Source organism: Lissotriton vulgaris, chromosome 9 (assembly GCF_964263255.1).
Source record: "Lissotriton vulgaris chromosome 9, aLisVul1.2, whole genome shotgun sequence".
In the NCBI taxonomy this organism is placed as follows: domain Eukaryota; kingdom Metazoa; phylum Chordata; class Amphibia; order Caudata; family Salamandridae; genus Lissotriton; species Lissotriton vulgaris.
In genome coordinates this window covers 75,644,396-75,663,258 of record NC_141697.1, presented here as the reverse complement: position 1 = coordinate 75,663,258, position 18,863 = coordinate 75,644,396, and the positions used below count along the sequence as shown (strand labels likewise).

General features: G+C 43.1%; 1 protein-coding gene across 1 annotated transcript in view; it reads right to left on the bottom strand.

The window, feature by feature from the left end:
* Positions 1-18,863, bottom strand: part of RGS6 (regulator of G protein signaling 6) — a 1,185,454-nt gene that overhangs the window by 302,501 nt on the left and 864,090 nt on the right. Inside the window, exons 9-12 of the mRNA XM_086937058.1 lie at positions 17,300-17,381; positions 13,222-13,296; positions 8,522-8,620; positions 5,587-5,648 (exon numbers count right to left, since the gene is read on the bottom strand). Coding sequence (XP_086793184.1) covers positions 5,587-5,648; positions 8,522-8,620; positions 13,222-13,296; positions 17,300-17,381 — 318 coding nt within the window. The remainder of the gene's footprint in view (positions 1-5,586; positions 5,649-8,521; positions 8,621-13,221; positions 13,297-17,299; positions 17,382-18,863) is intronic.

Below are 18,863 nucleotides of genomic sequence, written 5' to 3'. Positions count from 1 at the left end.
CCCAGTGGCTGGTAGACATACTGCCATATTTATAACTGAAAAATACTGCCATTTTCTTTTAAATGGGAGAAATTAAAAGTGAAGAAAGAGGTTTCTATGAAACATTAAGTCTAAGGGGGTCATTAGGATGACTGGAGGACGAAATGTAGAGGGACCGCCCGCCATAAGGGCGGGGGTCTCGTGGGGGCAATTTGGATGCGCCCACCACAGTGGTGGGCGCATCCCGCATATTTAACATTGCTGCGGGCGGTGCTGGAAGCACCGCCGGCTGCAATGTTAAAAATGCATGTCCCGCATTCCAATGCACAACGTGACAGGCACCAAACGGTGCCTGCCACGCTGTCTATTGAAATGCAGGGGTGTACCATAGGTACCCCCCATGTGCACCCCTCAGCCCCCAGATTCCCTGGGGCCCCGCAACGGGCCCCCACAAGCAATTCCCCATGCCTTTCCGTGGCGGTAATGCCACTACGGAAAGGCATGTTTCCGCCCCCATAGCAATATGGCTGGCAGTGTATAACAGACACCACCACCATATTAAACTCTTTTCCGCCCGGTCGACTTTTTGACCGGGCGGATAAGCGGCGCAATGTCTTTCCGTCGCCGTGGTTCTCTCCGCCATAGTAATATGACAGGGGGAATAGGTGGCGGGCGGGGAGGGATCTCGGGCGGATCGCCACCACCATTCGGGAGGGGCCGATCCGCCCGAGATCCTAATGACCCCCTTAAATGTTTTTCTCTATTTTAAATTAAGCCAATTAATTCCTCATGTTTTATGAAGCATGTTTCTTCACTTTAAATTTACCACATTTAAACAAACGACAATTATAAATATGACATCATGCCTACAGGCCTCTTGGATTAAAATGCCTGCTGTTTGTAAAGACAATTTGACATGGGAGAAAATTAAAATTAGTTTAATGTAATCCATATAAATAAAGTTAACTCTTCAGTTGAATTTTCTGCCATTTCAAAGTGTCGCATTTACACACAGCAGCCATTTTTGCACCCAGTGACTGGTAGACATTTTTTTAAGTGGAAGAAATTTAGTGTGCAGGACATTTTTCCTTATTCTAAACATTTTTGTAGAGCATTTTTCTGCACTTTAAATTTCTCTCATTTATAGCAAATAATAGTTGTATGTTTTTGTTGTACATGTAACGGTACCCCATACAACACAGGCTCTCAGTCACCCATACACCTATATCCTATTCATTCACAGGCATTTTTATACATGCCTACAGACCATGTACTCACTGACGCACGTAGCAGCCCTATCATAGTGACCCAAGTCACAGTATTTTGTTCGAACCATTGTATTGGCTCCATGGACATTAGGTTCAAAGTCAATGAAGCTGGACGAGGAGCTGTCCAGTAACAATGTGCAAGTTACTTGGCCTTTACTAGCTCACAGTGATTTTTAATGATCAGAAGTAGCTCTAATTACAGAACATCTTAATGAAATTCATCTACAAACCACAAGATGGCAGCACCGGATAACATATCAAAATGGTCACCATAATAGGGAATATTTCTGCGTGAATCGTTAATACAGCGTTTGCCTTGTTTCAGAAGCAATGGCTTCAACTTGGCAGCAGGAGGGTGGGTTGGGGGGAGCATATCTGTTCTACGGTGGTGAAACGCAAATCTTTGGTAGCCGAGCTCATACGTGGAAGCATTGAAGTAAAAATGTCAGCTAAAAGAACTGATTTTCACTGTTGGTGAAGGCTACCCGGTATTTGTACTTAATTTTCCTGATTGCCAGTAGCGATACCTTCCATAGGTCGGAAAAATGGGCAAATATATTGTTAAAATCTAGCAGTTTTTGAGGCCATGTTAGTCCCTTCTACAGTTCATTCCATAAATAGTGTTGGCGCTCATGAAACGCACCTGCTTCTGACGTAGGAATCCTTTGCTGCGCGCACACACTGGCCTTTCTTGGCAGTGATGTAGTTGTAACCGCTGGAATTATGCGACAGTGGAGGAGCAAATTATGCTGCAGGGTTCGCTAAACTGTGCAGCAAGAGAAGTCAAACTTATGCGTCAGGCTTCTGTAAATGCAGCACAGCAGTCCTTGTTCGTGCAGAATCCACAGGTCCAGAGGTGTACTGAAGATTTGGGTCCAAGGGTTCAATATTTATACCTAGGGCCCACTTTGAAGTAGGGGAGGATTCTAGAGGTTTCCACCCCCCTGAGGTGTCAGACATTCCCTTCCGTTCTGTCCTGGCCCCAGCTTATCTGGGGCCACAAAGGACCAGTGTCAAGCCCTGTGTGAGAGTGACTACTTCGGTCAACCGGCAGTGAGTAACCGGAGAACATGGTGGCCAATGGAGCTGTCTACCCCTCAGTTAGCCCAAGAAAGGGATAAACACCTGGACATCATCATCAACAATGCCCTTTCCATGGGCCCAGGTTTAAACACAGATTGGCTCCTGTTTTGGTATGCTTTGTATGCTAAAAAAATTCCTCCCTCTGTTGTCACTGGACATTAGGAAGATCGTGGTTCAGGCCCGGGTGACGAAAAAAATTGAACTACGCTAATAGCCTGTACCTGGGCCTACCTTATACACTACTCAGCGCCTGCAAGTAGTGCAGAACGCTGCAGCCAGAGCGATCCTTAGACCGAAGCCCAGATCTCACATGACTCCCATCCTCAAATCTCTGCACTGACTACAAATGAAAGAAAGAATCAAGTTCAAAGCCATGGTGATATTTTTCAAAGCACTCCATGGATTAGGAGCCAAGTACCTTAAGAAGCGTGTTAACCGCTATATTCAGACTAGGACCCTAAAATCCTCTACTGCAGATCTTGCACGCATTCCCAAAAAATGCGTGCATAGGGGGCAGATCCTTCGGGTTTTTGAGTGCACAAACTTGGAACAGCCTGCTTGCTACGTTGAGTGCCCTGCCGACCTGACTTTTCAAGAATTAGTCAGACTTCAGTGATCTGGCACTGGTGTCCATCTTCAATGTCAGGACACTCTAGGTTGAGTAGCCCTGCGCTGTATTAAATCAGCGTTTTCATTCATTCAATTATGCGATTGTGCGGCTGTGGTTATTTTTGCATATTTATAGATTTATCACATTGGCCACATAATCCATCAACTGTCGAATAATCTGCACATTTTATCAAAAAAACTAATTTTGGGGCATATTACCAACAACTAGCGATAATTATCGCTATGTTGGCTTAGCGGGAATATTTCTATCGCCACCCTTCACCTGTTTTTATCGCTGAGATACCTTGGTATTAGCAAGGTTTATCTCAGAAGCGATAAAAAACAGGCGAAATGCGTGAATATCGCTGTCAATACAGCGATATTCAGGCATTACAGTGACAATGCTCTTAGCCTCGTTATCCACCTCTCATTGGTAACATGGCTAAGAACTGGTCAGGGCAGGCGTTAGCTTTTGGAGATATTCGCGCTTAGTGCGAATATTTCCAAAACTACACCTGTGTTGATAATAGGCGATAGCGATTGCAGCGACTGTTTTCAGTCGCTGACATTTTGGCACGCACACTTTGCATGTCATTAGCGATCACTATCGCCTACAAGCGGTCGCTAACTGGTGTTAGTGGCAGCTTGGTAATAGGGCGATAAAATTATCGCCGCTTTAGCGGGAAAAAGTCCCGCTAAAGCGGCGGTAATGGCCCTTGGTAATATGCCCCTTTGCTCCTTGCTCAACCTGTTCAAAAGTTACTAAAAGCACAGGGTTTCAGCACAGTGTGGAAGGCCCTTTGCAAAGGTTGATTGGTCAACTTTCTGTTGCTTTTTGCTATATTTGGGTGCTAAGCTGGTACTGATGAATTGCAACCAATGGCCAGGCAGTGTTATCCAGTTAAAAATGAAACAATAATCAAGTAATACTATCATAAAATGTGCTGCATTACACCGCATAATTACCCTTTTCTTACGGCATCGTTTAATCAACCCTTCTGCATAATTTGGCCCTCTCCTGCCGCAGTTACCCTGCCTTTAGAGTGTATAAGGCCACCAGTTTTCCTGAGCCACAGCCATGATGCTTCAAGTTACCGACTTCAGCAAAGAACCGCCATTACTTCATCTTCCCTTTAGTCTTACCCCATTAATTTACGCAGCACCACAGTTTGACTGCCTTTTCTTATATTGCCATCACTTTGACCTTTGCATGTGGATTTAGACTAAAGGTAAGTAATTATTAAGTTAAAAGTTAACTTTAAAAGCCACAAACAACAGGTTTACTAGTGAAAAGGTGGCAATGTACTTTAAAGGAACTTGCTTATGGTAATTGATTCAACCAGAGAGTTTCCCTCCCTTTATATGTATTAATATGATGACTTAAGAATCATGTGTCTAAGCTGAGCATCATTTTTAGCAGGAAGGACCACACAACCCCAACCTGAAGCTTTTGCTTTTGGTTGGAGAAAGAGGGAGAAGACATTTTCTTCAACAAAATAAATGTTGCACCAAAGACGAGGTTGAATAAACATGGTGGAAGATTACATGCAGGTACAGGTAGCTCTGGAATCAAACTCACCACTGTCCCTCCGGTGTACTTTTCACCAATGACTACCGTAATAAGGGGCCCATTATGATAACGGGCGGATGCCACCGCCTGTATGGTGGTGGCGATCCGCCCGCCAAAAACCACTGGCCGCCTCTAATTTGCCCCCGCCACATTACCATGGCAAGGGGGGGACCCCAGAAGACGGGAAGACCGTCCTCCGGTTTCCCCCCGGCATGCAATCCGCCCGATTGCCTAACAGACGGAAAAGCAGTTTATAGGTGGCGGTGTCTGGTAGACACCTCCATCCATACCGCCCCACAGGACCCCCGCCCTTATAGCGGGCGGTCCCTTTTTGCGATGGGAACCGCCCGCCATCCTAATGTGCCCCTAAGTCTCTGGCTTTGATTAAATTCTCTGCTAGAGGCCACATATAAAAAATAAAAAAACTTTCAAATTATCATTTTGTAAATGTACCCAAATCAGTCCACATATACCTACCTATGTCTCTAAAAACACTGATGTACATTGCAATTTCAAAAATAACAAAAAAATATTTCCGTTGATTCGGAATGTATAATCAAATAAATATGCCTTTGTTACTGGTGACTACATCTTGACAAGTTATGTAATATAAACATGTTACATAACTTATCATACTGAACACTATTGAAAAACAAGACTGTCATCATTAATTCCTTAAATGTGAAGTGCTTTAATAATCAACTGGATATTGTCAGTGCTAAAGAAGTAAAAATGTTATAAAGAAAAAAATTCAACCATGTACTCTGTTACATTGACAGTTTACCAGCCCCTTAGTTACACTTCTGAGGTCATGCCCCCTCTAGAAACCCTTAAAGCACTGGGTACCTCATGCATAAGGGGTAAGAGACCCATCCACTAATCATCCCTCTGGCCAATAGGAAAGTGTTGCAGAAAATGTGGCGACCCTCTGCATGCTGTATTATTGGAGGCTTCTTCAGGTCACGTCCTGCATAATCATTTTCTTCTCAGAAGGGCCCGCTCAACACAGTGAAACAACAGAAACCAAGAACCTTAACCTGAAAGGAAACCATGAAAATATAGCAACAACCCACTTACCTATCAGCTACTTTGGACATTTTTAAACAGTGCCGGTCTATCTGCACATTGAGAAAGGTTATCTGCAGAGATAAGAGAGGGAAAGAAAAGACCAATGTTAACACAATAGGATGTAGTGTGCATTACTCTGTAATCTCAGCGAATTACATGTATGTTTCAACAGAAAACTACACATTGTACTTCTGTATATGGACACCAGTGTGAGTAGCAAACCCAGTGCGCATGGATCCTAGTCTAGAGCTGTTTGAATGAAAAAATACTGCTAAATCAGGGCTCAGTAGGCCCTGGAGTCCCTGCGCCTGCTACACCAATAGAAGCTACGCCCCTGCCCACTGTGCCTGATAATTAACAGACCACTTTGGCTTGGTTTCTGTGTAGACCCAATGTAGTAAATTCTAGTTTGAGCACTAGTTTTATTCTATATCCTTTTGATGTGGGTAAAAGGAGGCCCGCAGCGCTTTAAATAAATGAAGAAGCTGCGGGTGAAGTAAAGAAGCTGAAGGAGCACTTTGGGAACCATTATATTTCCTTTTTCTGTAAAAAGATTTCGTTGGAGGGATCCGTTCCTCCAGATCCACCTGTCTTCAGTTTTTACCAGATTGACTGATTTGTGAATGACATTTGGGTTCAGTTTTACTTTACTAGGAACAGCAAAGTCCCCCATCTGGATGTTATCTCTCTGGGCTCCCCTTACCTTCCCTCCCTTACCTATTTTCCCAGTTCTGATAGCGGGGGCTTCTTCTCAGAATCTGGAGGGAGAAGTCACTGTTGATCCCAATTGCTCCATCTCCGACAAGGAAGTTTCAGTCCCTCTGCTCAAACATTTATCAATGTCCTCCCAGTGGGTGCTGGCCTGTGTGTGATTCCACTCTTAGGTGGCGGGTCCTGCCAGTTCCTTCTTTGCTCCTCCCTTTAGTTGTCACATTTTAATCTGAGAGGGTGAAGGCTTGAGTAAATTAGGAGTTTCCATTCCCACTGAGTGCTTCCAGGGCCCTTACACCCTCAAGGCTTACAGCCCTCACTGGAGGCTTTTGGAAGATGGGGTCCTCCTGCTCATGAGTTTATTCTAAACTCCTGTGGCACCTTGCCGACACTATAGTTTTGGAGTCATAGGTTCAATTTGGTATTGTCAGTGTTTGCTCTTCATGGCCAACTATTGGCTGTAGGAACAATCAGGCCTTAATGGAGGACAATTTCTGTGTTGAGACTTTGGGTTCAACCCTTGGTGGAGTTTTCACTTGTCATAGAATGTATGCAAACTGTTGTCAATGGAATTACAACTTCACAACCCCCTACTTTAATGGTGGCCTCCTGGGGGAGGCACTTTACATGTCTGAAGACAATTGTAACACTTTGTTTTTGAAAGTGAAGTCCGAGTTCCTTTGAGAACCTCTGCTCTGCTTTTACGTAAGCACTCAATTGGACTTGCTACCCATAGTGAAGGACTTGCATCACTTCCAATTTGTAATTCAATGATTGGACTAGACTTCAACACCCTGCGCATGCTCTGAAAGATCTTCCGTTGGATCCCCACCGAAACCAGGAAGATGGTCACCCAGGCACTCGTCACCAGCCGACTGGACTACGGAAACACCCTCTACGCTGGAACCACAGCCAAACTTCAGAAAAGACGCCAACGCATCCAGAACACCTCCGCACGACTCGTCCTGGACATCCCCCGACACGGCCACATCTCCGGCCACCTGAGAGACCTGCACTGACTCCCCGTCAGCAAGAGGATCACGTTGAGACTCCTCACCCAAGCACACAAGGCTCTCCACGACTTGGGCCCCAAGTACCTCAACAGCCGCCTGACCTTCTACGCTCCCACCCGCCAGCTACGGTCGACCAGCCTCACCCTCGCCGCCGTCCCACGCATCCGCAGAGCCACCGCCGGAGGAAGATCCTTCTCCTACCTGGCAGCCAAGACATGGAACTCCCTCCCCATCCACCTTCGGCTAACCCAGAACCACCTCTCCTTCAGGAAGCAACTCAAGACCTGGCTTTTCGAGCAGTAACGAACCCCTCTACCTCAGCGCCTTGAGACCCCTCCGGGTGAGTAGTGCGCTATACAAATGTTATGATTGATTGATTAATTGATTGACTAGACACAAACCAATTGAAGAAGATTCAAGATAGTCAGATATTTCTCATAGCTAAATGAGAGTTGGAGAAAGGGTGTCAAAGAGATGCACAGAGCAAATCTATAACTGACTATATTTAAACTAGTTAGAAAAGAGGTCCCTGTTACATCAAGCCTGCACGGTTCACCCTGAATGACTGTGACATGATTATTGGTGGGTTACACTGTGTTTTGGGAGATATGCCTAGTAGCTGAACTGCTGACTTTGGAACCTGGGCTCCAATCTCAATTCTAGCGCTTGACAGAAAATTGCGCTTTTCTGGATTAACATTTAAATTTTCCTCAGCCAAAAATTGTAAATATGTGAAAAGTAAGGCCACTGTGGAATTTAAATGTGTAGACATCAAACTGATGTATGCAGTATTGTATCACTTCCCCATTAATGTACTGTGTTCTGTTGTTAACCCGCTTGGTGTGCATTATGTGAATACGAATGTGTACACCATCACACAGAATAGGAAATCCCTCATCAAACAGTAAGAACAGAGTTTAATGAGATTCTTGTAATTGGTCATACAGCAGAGTGGTGTAATCTACCAGAAGTGTAATAAGAGAGTAGTAGACAATGCAACCTCTAAGATACCTCAAGGCAATTAAGGTTTTGCTAAGATTTTTACTTTTCTAAAGTAGGTTCACAGGATAACATTGTACGGTTCAATACACATGTATCCGTTTACATGATATCTATGTGCTCTTTCTTCATGCTCAAACAATGTTACACATCACGTTCAGTACCTTCACATGTGAAGACAAACGCATTACAATACTGGCCTTATGACACAGAACACCCACCCTTTTCCGTAAGTCATCTTTCGTAGTTTTCCTCATAACTGTGGAGGGCACGTGGACAGGACTCTGAGACTGGGATTCTTCTGTGACGCCATAGACTGACTGCAAAAAGAAAGAGACCTGTAATCATCAGCGTTCACCCAAGAAAGGCCACATTCAAAACCCATTGGAAACCCAGTAATCGTCGGGGACCAGGGACAATTGGTAGAACAAGGAAAAAAGGTCCCTGGCTGAAAGAATTTGCAGAATTGATGTGCAATGAAATGACAATTTATTCAGTTAAACAATTAAAGTCAGAAAAACATTGCCGTGAGTGCCAGCGGGGAGCATCGTGCTCGTGCTCCTTCATAGGTGACACACATATGTAATAAATGTGATCATCTTTTGGGTCCAAATAACAAGACCAATAAAGATCGTTATAAATAATCATATATACAAAAGTGGATCTAAGGTATAATCAGTCGACGGCATTTCGATCCTCAACAAATTCCTGGATCGTCACCAGGGCTCCAACATCTATCATAAGCCTAAGAGCATCTGAGCAGGCACTGAGAAGCAGAACAACTCCCCAGCAGACTTCCATGGAAAAAGAATTGATCAGAACAGCCTTAAATTTAAAGAATGGGCCGCAGAAGCCAGGGGATGGTCGCGTGGGATTGCCTGTATATGGAATCACGATCACAGGCCAGGTTGGACTGAAACAGGCTACAAGAACAGGAGCAATCAAGTCCCATTAGCCAAAGCAAGAGCAATGCCCGATGACTGCAGCCATGATTAAAATTGTCCTTTGATTGCACATAATATCTGCATATCACTTCAACGAGGGACCTCTGTTCCTTGTTCTCCACTGCACCTTGAAGCTGGGGTTTTCTTTACACATGGTGTGCAGAATTAAACAATCAACTGATTAATTTCTGTTCAGTGGAACATCCAGTGTTGTGATCAGGATGGGCTGGCTTTTGAGGATTAATAGGGTTACTAATTGAAAATAACATAGGATGGGTCAACCTCGAATCTGGGGAACCGGGTTCGAGACTCGGCAATGACGCTCAACATCCTGTGATTCTGGGCAAATCACTTAATCTCCCGGTGCCTAACAAAAATTAATGTGTCCTCGTGTAAAGCAACTGGTGCTCATGTAAAGCGCTCTGATACCCGATTTCGGGTCAAGTTCGCGCTATATAGAACTTTGGAAAAAACAAAAAAACATAGGAATGGAAATGCATGTTTGCATATAATACTTTTTAGTATTGACAGTTGCTAGCGGTAAGGTCACACTTCGGGGGTATTCCACATGAGCACTTCACTTTTAAGTTGTTTTTCTTGGTAGCATGCTGGATACACTTTGAGCACATGTGCCTACAGAATTTAATGAGAGGTGTAAAGTATTAAGTTGTTTATTGCATTAAAAGTGTCGCCCTGATGAAGTTGACAGTTTCAATTATACCGTTCCAAAACTTATGTTGGCTGCTTCAGTGTGCATTCTTGTGGTGTGGCAATAGCGAAAATATTGTATGCAACATAATTAATTCCTAGCTCGGTGGGCATGGAGTGGTCACCCTCCCTCATTTTCCTACCACCTATATTCAACTACTATCTAGGCAGTTATTGATATTGACAGGATAAGAGGTGAACACAAACAATTCCACTTTCCACTTGACTGATCTTTAAATCCAGTGGGATACCAGTTTCTTTTTGCTTTTGTGTTGTTCTTCAATTTATTTTAGTTACTAGGTTAGGCTATATATAAATCTAACATGAGAGGATTTTCATATGTTGACGTTTGGTCCAATCCACAAACTTTATTGAGCACCTACGTTTATTGAGCCCAAACACCTTGGCCTTGTCATTAGTTCCTAATCCTAACTTAGAGTTTGAGAAATGGAGAAATTGTGCTCTCTGAGGGTATGTGGAAAATATGGAAACCCCGCCTGCATTGCTGAATTTCAGTAAATTCATATTTAACATTGGAGCTGATTTGTGGGCCTTTCTGGTAGGGTCTGCCTGCCCCACTAGGTGGAATTTTCACCAACCTGCACGTTTATTGGTATCCACAGGTCTCTTGAAGGTGATTTCATACCCCACGAACATACACATTTACTACTGTCAAGTGTGGGTGGGGTGGATTGGAGCAATGCCACATTCACTGGGGGGAGTGCCTTCATAGGGAATGTAGTTTCTTTTTGGAAACAAAGTATCTGTGCCAATGCATATCAGTGGCACTTTACTTTCGTGAAACCTTCTCTGCATGGATACAATCTGCCAAAGCAAGGTCATTGATTAAAACATCCTTAAACATGAATATCCAGGAAATTACTTTTCACAACAATACTCTTCAGAGAGTGGGTGTTTCGAGCTATTAAGCTCAACTCAAAGACTGTAAAAGGTGGACTGGAATGTCTCCTAATATACTCTCAAATTGAACTTTCTTTCAACATGGTTACTTTTTCCAAACATTAAAGTACTCCAAGAAAAAGAAAGCAATTAGAGCAATAAAACCCTATTCAGCGTGTCCTAATGTAATAAACCTTCTAAGCAGGAGAAGTGAAGAGGTTTGTGAACTTTTAAACCGGTTACATTTTCCCTATAAAAAGACATAAAAGGCAAAGCCCAAGGCGTGTCTTTTGACAAGCATCGGTGTGTGGATAAATGTTTTAAAGACCCCAAAGTATTGCAGAACGCCAGACATTTTCTATTCAAAGAAAGGTTGATCTCTTTGAAAACAAAGAGGGTTGTTTATTTGAATTATTTCAAGACCTCTGGTACATCAAAACATGAGAACAGCTGCCCACTTTGCCCCAAAACACTTGTTTTAACCAATGCTTTTTGACCGTCTTTGAATACATGCAGGTGGTCAGCTGTGAACTAGTAAAGTGCTTTAACATGAACACTTGGGATCCCTAGTCCTGCACATTTTCAGAAGCTGTTGTGGTTAACATATTTATGTTTTCTTGGATCAAATTGCATTTTTCTGACTTGCCTGCGTGGATTATGTGAGGATTTATCATTGCTCAACCTGTCGAAATCGAGTTGCTTTGTAGGAGCTTAATCTATTTGGTAAAATTCCTGAGATATTCACTTTATGAAATACATATTTTATATAAGCTGTGTTTCTATTCAAGTTATTTCTAAAGCCTGAAGAGTGTAGAGGTTATGAGTATAGATGCTAACCTTTTGCCTTTCACTAGAAGTGTACCCAAGAATTGGAAGACACTTTGTGCAGTGTTGGGATTAATTTAGGTGCTGAAAATTGTGATAAGCGGGCTTAGTGCATATCTGCATCCTACTAGAAGGTACCGCTCAGAAATAGTAGTCATTCGCTGTAAGTTGTGTGCCTTTCATAATGAGCCAGAGAGCTTTATTCCTTTGCCTTTTGTTAATGGTGGGATTGTCAAGCACCGACTACCTGCCTCCGTTTCATGTCAGTCTAGTCTGTTCTCCTCTACCTGTGCTTGTGCACCTTTCAGTATGAAACTAATGGTCTTACAGAACTACAGGGTCTCCTGTGGGGTGGAAGAGGTGTGGCGTAGTGGCCAGGGTGCCTGACTCCGGACCACGGAGTTCACGGTTCAATCACTGGTGTTGATGGTAGGTTAGCCCAGCGCCATGTGACTCTGGACAATATCTCACGTAATGTTGCCGACGGCCCCCAGCACCAGGACACGTCTCCGGAGGTAGCTGTGCACTTTACAAATGCTGATATTTTATTATTATTTGTTTTCATGTATCATTATACTGGTCGCAATATCTGGTTGCACGTTGAGACCGGTATTGAATTTTGAAAACTGACCTATGTACTAATAGATCAGGTTCTAAAATTCTGAATGAGATTAGGTTGCAATCCAACCTACCTAATTAATGTTTATTAGGTACGTTGCAAAACTGTGACTCACTCTGATTTAATGCAATCACAGGAATGGTGGAATGCCTGGGCCATCAGAGCGCCATGTCTGTGAAAGCATTTGAATAAAGAAACTTTTTCTAAGTAGCATGATTTCTTTCAAGGAAGCAGGGCTAATTTTATAAAAAAGGTTTCCTTTTTGTAATTTTCTCTGAGAGAGTTAGCAGTGGTCCCTTGTAAACATTTTTCACAATTCACAAAGGGGAGTGAGTCTAAAGGGGAACCCCTTTACCTTTTGCAAACGAGTTATCACCCCAACTTGGGAGTGGCAGTCTTTCAATTGTTTAGAACTAGAATTATGGTTGCAAACCATTGACACATAGTGTACCAGTTCGGTATTTGGGATTTATGACCAAAACATGCTTCTTCTCAATAACAAATCGGTATCCAATCACAATCCAATTTTAGGAGTTGGTAAACGTTTACAGACTCCTAAAACGGGGCTGCCGCATAGGAAAACCATTAGTAAAACTGGACCTGTGTAACATAGAGACTGCATGAGCAACATTGAGACATTTTAACAGAACTCATTCCAACATAATTTTTACTTGGGTAGAAGATCACCATTGACTTCAGGGTGGTGAAAAAACCCACACATCATATCTAGTAAATTTGTTTGTATCGATCCTTCAGGGTCAATGCATGGTACCGAAGGCTCCTTTATAAGGGGTCGTGGAGTCTGATAAGTGTGAGGTCCCTCACCCTCTCGCACTCCTGTTAAATACATGGCTTTACGTGAGATCCCGGAGTGTTGATACCATAGGCAAGTCTGCAGAACTTCCTCCCAGTTCATGAAACTGACCTTTTTGATTTTCTGTGGGTTTTTCATCCGACGACACTTCCGAATGTCCATTTCTGTCGTGTTCACACATCCAGGCTGAATGAGAACAATGCAGAGTTAAATTCCATTTTCCAGTCATTTTTCCTACTCTTCATCACCTAACATTTAATAAATTCATATCAGAAGCAGGACCTGGTTCTATATTGAAAATAGACCACAGGATCTCAGTTCTGGTCTTTCTCTGGAAATCCACCCTTACTACCCTGCAGACAGTGCATACTGCATATCATGAAGAAATAACGTTTCTACTCCCAGTAATACTAGAAATGCATTAAAATGGTGTGGATTAGACAAATGTACGGTAAGTGCCAACCATTTATATTCTAATATGCACTATATCCACCAACATTGCTTTCATAAAAGGATTAAAAGGGCCATGATTGCATACATTACCGGTTTTCTGATGCACTAATTCTGCTGAAGATCTAGATCAGCCCTCATTTCAGCTGGGCCCTCATTTCAACCGAGCCCTCATTTCAGCCGAGCCCTCAGGTCAGCCTGACTGCTGCAAAACTACACGTACAGCCAAGGGGCCCGATTCACAAAAGTAATCTAAGACAAAATCCTAACCTTACAACTTGCGGTATTCGTAAAGGGCATTTAGGAGTAGTAAAGTTAGGATTTTGTCTAAGTTAAACTTTAGTTTTGGTCTTAAGTTAAACTTAAGATCAAAACTTAAACTTAAGACCAAAACTTTGTCTCAGTTAAACTTAAGTTTCGGTCTTAAGTTAAACTTAAGACCGAAACTTAAACTTTATGAATACAGAAAGTCGTAAAGTTAAGATTTTGTCTTAGATTACTTTGGTGAATTGGGCCCAAGAACTTTGCTTTTTCATTTGTTTTATTCAGAGTGATTACTGCAAGGGTTGCTACTCAATTCTGTACCACAAAATTTGTCTTTTGATTTTATTTGCAAAAAATCCTCTGTTTGACAGTGTTCACATACATTGATAATCCTCAAAATTAGCCAGTTTTAGTGATGTGCTATGAATGTATCATCATGCGTAGTTCAGACAATGGTTATCACTCAAGAGGGCATATTTACTAGTAAAGTGGCGAAGCGTGTCGTTAAACAAAGAAGGCTAACGACACGCTCCGTCACGTCAGAAATGCAGGGCTGCACCATTTTTACAAGAATATGGTGCAGCCCTGCGTTTCCCTATTCGCTGGTGCTAAATTTAGCTGCCTATCGCCAAAGCAGGCAGCCCTGACCCTAGTGCAAGGGTGCCTGCGGTGCACAGGATGATTGTGTATGTGCAGGAAGGTCCCCCTTCCTGCACATAAACAATCTTCAAATGGCATTTTGTAACTTCTATGTATGCTGCTTAATGCAGCACAGATGGAAGTTGCAAACCTTATTTTTCATTTTTTTTATGATTGTCCATGTGCAGGAATGGACACTTTCCTGCACATAAACAATCATTGGCGTTTTGCTGTTCTCATGTGCTGCACAACGCATCACACGTGGAAACAGCAAAAACGAGGAGTTATTAAACATTTCTCCTCATTTTGCCAGGGTAAGATCAGGCGCTGCCCCATATTTATGCCACCCTTTAGAATATGGAGCAGCGTCAAAATCAAGGAGTGTTGCGGGGGAACGCCCACAGCAACACCCATTGCCTTCCCCTTTCATGCTAAGTATAGCGTAAAAGGGAGCCTTATTTACAAGGCAGCTTTAAGCCACATAAAGTGACGTAATGCTGACTTGTAAATAAGGTGAAGCTCCTAAAGCCACCACAACGTCCCTGAAAAGAGACGTTGTGGTGGAGATAGGGGCTAGTAAATATGCCCAAATGTATTTTGGGAATCCATGTCAGCTTGATCAGAAGAATATCAGAATGCGCAGATGCATGTTTTCAGCCATACATGTTTCTGTGTAAATAAAACTACAGAGGACACACAAGGAAATAATTAGTACCTTTTGGAAGTCTTTCTATACTTGAATCCCTCTTTTATTCTCTAGGTCAAAGTCCATTTTCCCAACATTTGCAGGGTTGAGTCTCTTCATCATTCACATATGATGTAACATCAGACCTGCCTTTCGGAAACAACATACATACTCCAGAATCTATTTCCCTTAAGGCACTTTACCTCTTATTTCCAGTTTGGTCTATTTATTTTCATGTTTGTGTCCGCATTGACAATGTCATAATTTTGTACATGTCCCTAATCAATCAGTGTTGCATTGTGAGTTTCTTCGTTCATGTAAAACACATATCATTTTGATGCTCATTTAGTCATAAGGGCATTATTGTATCTAATGTTTCCATCCACACACCTTCTCATCATAATAATAATTTTCTTCATTCTCCTGTACTTATAAATTGCTTTATCTCTACCAATATCTAGAATCATAATTCGTATCAATTCTTATCGTGTTCCATATAGTGTCCTGCTATTCATGACTCCGACCTAGAAATGATTCCCATAGGATCTAGGTGCAACACGTGTTCCTTTTTTCAGACCTTGTTAGACCATTTCTGTTTTCAAATGTTGATGACTAAAGTTTCCTTTGCCTGCAGGAATGTCTCTGCCCCTGTGCTACAGTCCCTCTGCTGCTTATTCTTCACTGGTGTTGCTCTCTACAAAGAAATGGAGATCTTGCTTTGGTAAGAAATGACCTTTTGGGATCTCTGAGAAAGAATCTGATGGTTAAAAAGGGTGAGAAAATAACGTATTCTACTTGGCTCTTGATGCCATGCTATTTTGGCATTGCAGCCAGGGGCGGCCTTAGGCATGTGCAAGCTGTGCACCTGCACAGGGCCACCAAACCCCAGGGGCCGCCACGCCAATATATATCCTTAATATAATAATCCTCTGAGGATGGATACATATTTGCGTGGTGGCCCCTGGCAGGGATTTGGCGGCCTCCGGCTCTGTTCCACTTCCAAACACCCTGACCCCCCTTCTTCACTGGCCTCCGCGCCTGCGTTCCTCCTGGTTCCTGATTGGCTTCTTTTTTTCCCTACCCACTGCTGGCCGGCTGGTACCTTCCTGAGCTCCGGGGGGCTCCACCCCGCCCGGACCCCCTCTTCTGGGGCCCCCTACCTACGCTCCCAGCCCAGGGCCACCATGAGCCTAGAGCCGCCCCTGTTGCAGCACTGAAAAGTAAAGGTGGCAAGGTAGACTGTCCTATGATTTTGATCAACTTTGGAAGAATGAGATTCTGGTTCATCCCTCTTCATCCAACCTCCAACCCACTCCTTGGGCACCAGGGCCTGATTCCCAGAAGCTCAGTGAAGAAATTAACTTTTCAAAGGCACTTTGGAATTGCATGTCCCTATGAGTACCTTTCCACATGGGAAAACTCAATGCAAATTACACTTTGAAAGCTCATTTTACATTTCTATATGTGAAAATTAATTTACCATTGGAGAAAATCAATCTTATCGACCCTTATAAGCTATATATTGGAGTGTACCTCCCCATTCCCACACTGAGTGCACATTCACTCCTGTGACTTAAAGGAGTCATTGAATAAAGCATTTTCGAGGTGGGAAAGTATCTGAAAATAATTGACAGCTACCGACACACCTGTGAGGTGACCCGTCCTGCCCCCCCCCCCACTCCCCCCCAGTGCACCTCAGAGGAAGTTTGTTCCCACCATACTGGTGGAATGATTGGGAGAGTAAACATTTTTGGGAGGGAAAATTTCGTTCTGTGATGCACACATCTAAGATTCTGTGAACCAGGGACGTGCTTTTGGCCTCCAAATGCTTTTATTGACACTTATCTTTGAGACTCTAAGACTTCCTTTTTGTGCCAGATGAAACCTCACAAACCAGGACAGGGGCCCTGTCCTCAGCAGACTTCCTGATAATCTCTTTACACAGCATTATTACAAGTCTGACAAGCTACAGAAAGTCAGGAGAGGTTTACATGCACCGGGTTTCTAGAGATGAGTGCAGACCACTTTTCAGGGTATTTTAAAAGCATGAGGATCTCTATAGGCCAGGTGTATCTTCAGGGCACCCTTCTATTTTAAAATGTACATTTAATAGTGATAATTGAAATCTTGATATTAAATGGAAAACGTTACCACTGGTCGGTGGACATCCCAGAAGCCCCTCTCCTGACTGTCCAGAATTTTCCTTTCCGTTTTATCTTTTTTTCTGTCAAGTCTGGAAAAGGAAAAAAAATCACGCTTATTGGGAGGAAATAAACATGAATTTCTGCATTATTTCCACACCAATCAGGATGCGTCTCTCAAATTAGGAGATTCCATGCTGGGTCTGAAGAAGGGGTGGAAAACCAACCTCACATTACAAGTACTCTTCAAATCCCGAATTAATTAATTGTGCGCAATTAGCGCACCACTGTAATTTTCCTCAGACACATTTCACCAGGAAAAGCCAGTGCAATGTGCCTGAGGAACAAAGGCTACCAAGAAAAAACACACATGACCACTGGGTGCACAAGCCCCATTACCACGTTGTTCCTCATTCCAACCTCATTATTGTGAATAGATGCACCAATTGCGTGAAAACCACCCTGGGATGTCAGTATTTACCGGGTGCAGTAAATGGCAGGTCGACTCGAAATGAATATGTATGTCACAAGGTTGTGCGAGCATTCACACGCGTGAAAGAGGCCTGTTAAATGCATAGCACTATACACTGACCAATGACCACCAGAACCATGTTCACTTATTCACTAGTGACACAAAGTGACACCAATGCAGTTGGAACCTATTCTTCTATTCGAACTTAAGTGCAAATTTCCTTGTCAGGATTTGACTCGTAATTTCCAGTTGTAAATGTGAATAATGCGCAATGCGAATATGGCGCAAAAATGGACTCAAAAACTGCTTTCACACTTTATTCTCCATTACTGAGAATATAGGTATGACCTAGGGGCAGAAACGCACCTGATACCTAGCATCAGTGGTGTTTTTGCACCGGTAAATGCTTCAGTGATCCAAAAATGACCCTCTCAGATACCGTGTTTCCACTTTTCAGAGCACTAGGAGGCTGACACTCTTCAGTGCCTGCAAATACATCCAGCACACCATACTAAAATGCTATTTCACAACCCGCCTTGACATGCACATTCCTACTTATTTTTTACAGATGTTTTTGCCTGATCAACATACAGCGAACAACTACACCCACTCACACATCTACAAACACGTGAAGCAGCGCTACTTGAAAATGAACCTGTTTCGGTCAAACGTATTCAGACTAAGAGGCTTATTCAGGTATTTTGGAGTACATAAAAGAGTACTCCTATAAGACTTATTCCCGCATTCATAAATGCTTTTGTGAATCAACCTTCAGATCTGAAATGGGAACCCTTGTGAATCACACTCGCTGAGGAAGTGTGTGATCGCACTTATGTGCTGACTGAGGGGCTGTTTGATGATGTCCCAAATTAAAACCAAAAGCCACTCCTCCCCCAATTCCTCAATAGAAACCTAGCGTGAGTGCCTTCTACCTCACACAATATTTACTGTTGTAAGCCAACCCCTTGATGTGCTGCTACCACTTTAAGAAATTTGCAGTAGTAGGTGGAGTCACCTGAAGGTTCTAATTCTTCCCTGGCACTGGGGGGTTTATGCTTCTGCTAACAGAGAAAGAGGAAATTGGAGATGGAGACCTGCCATG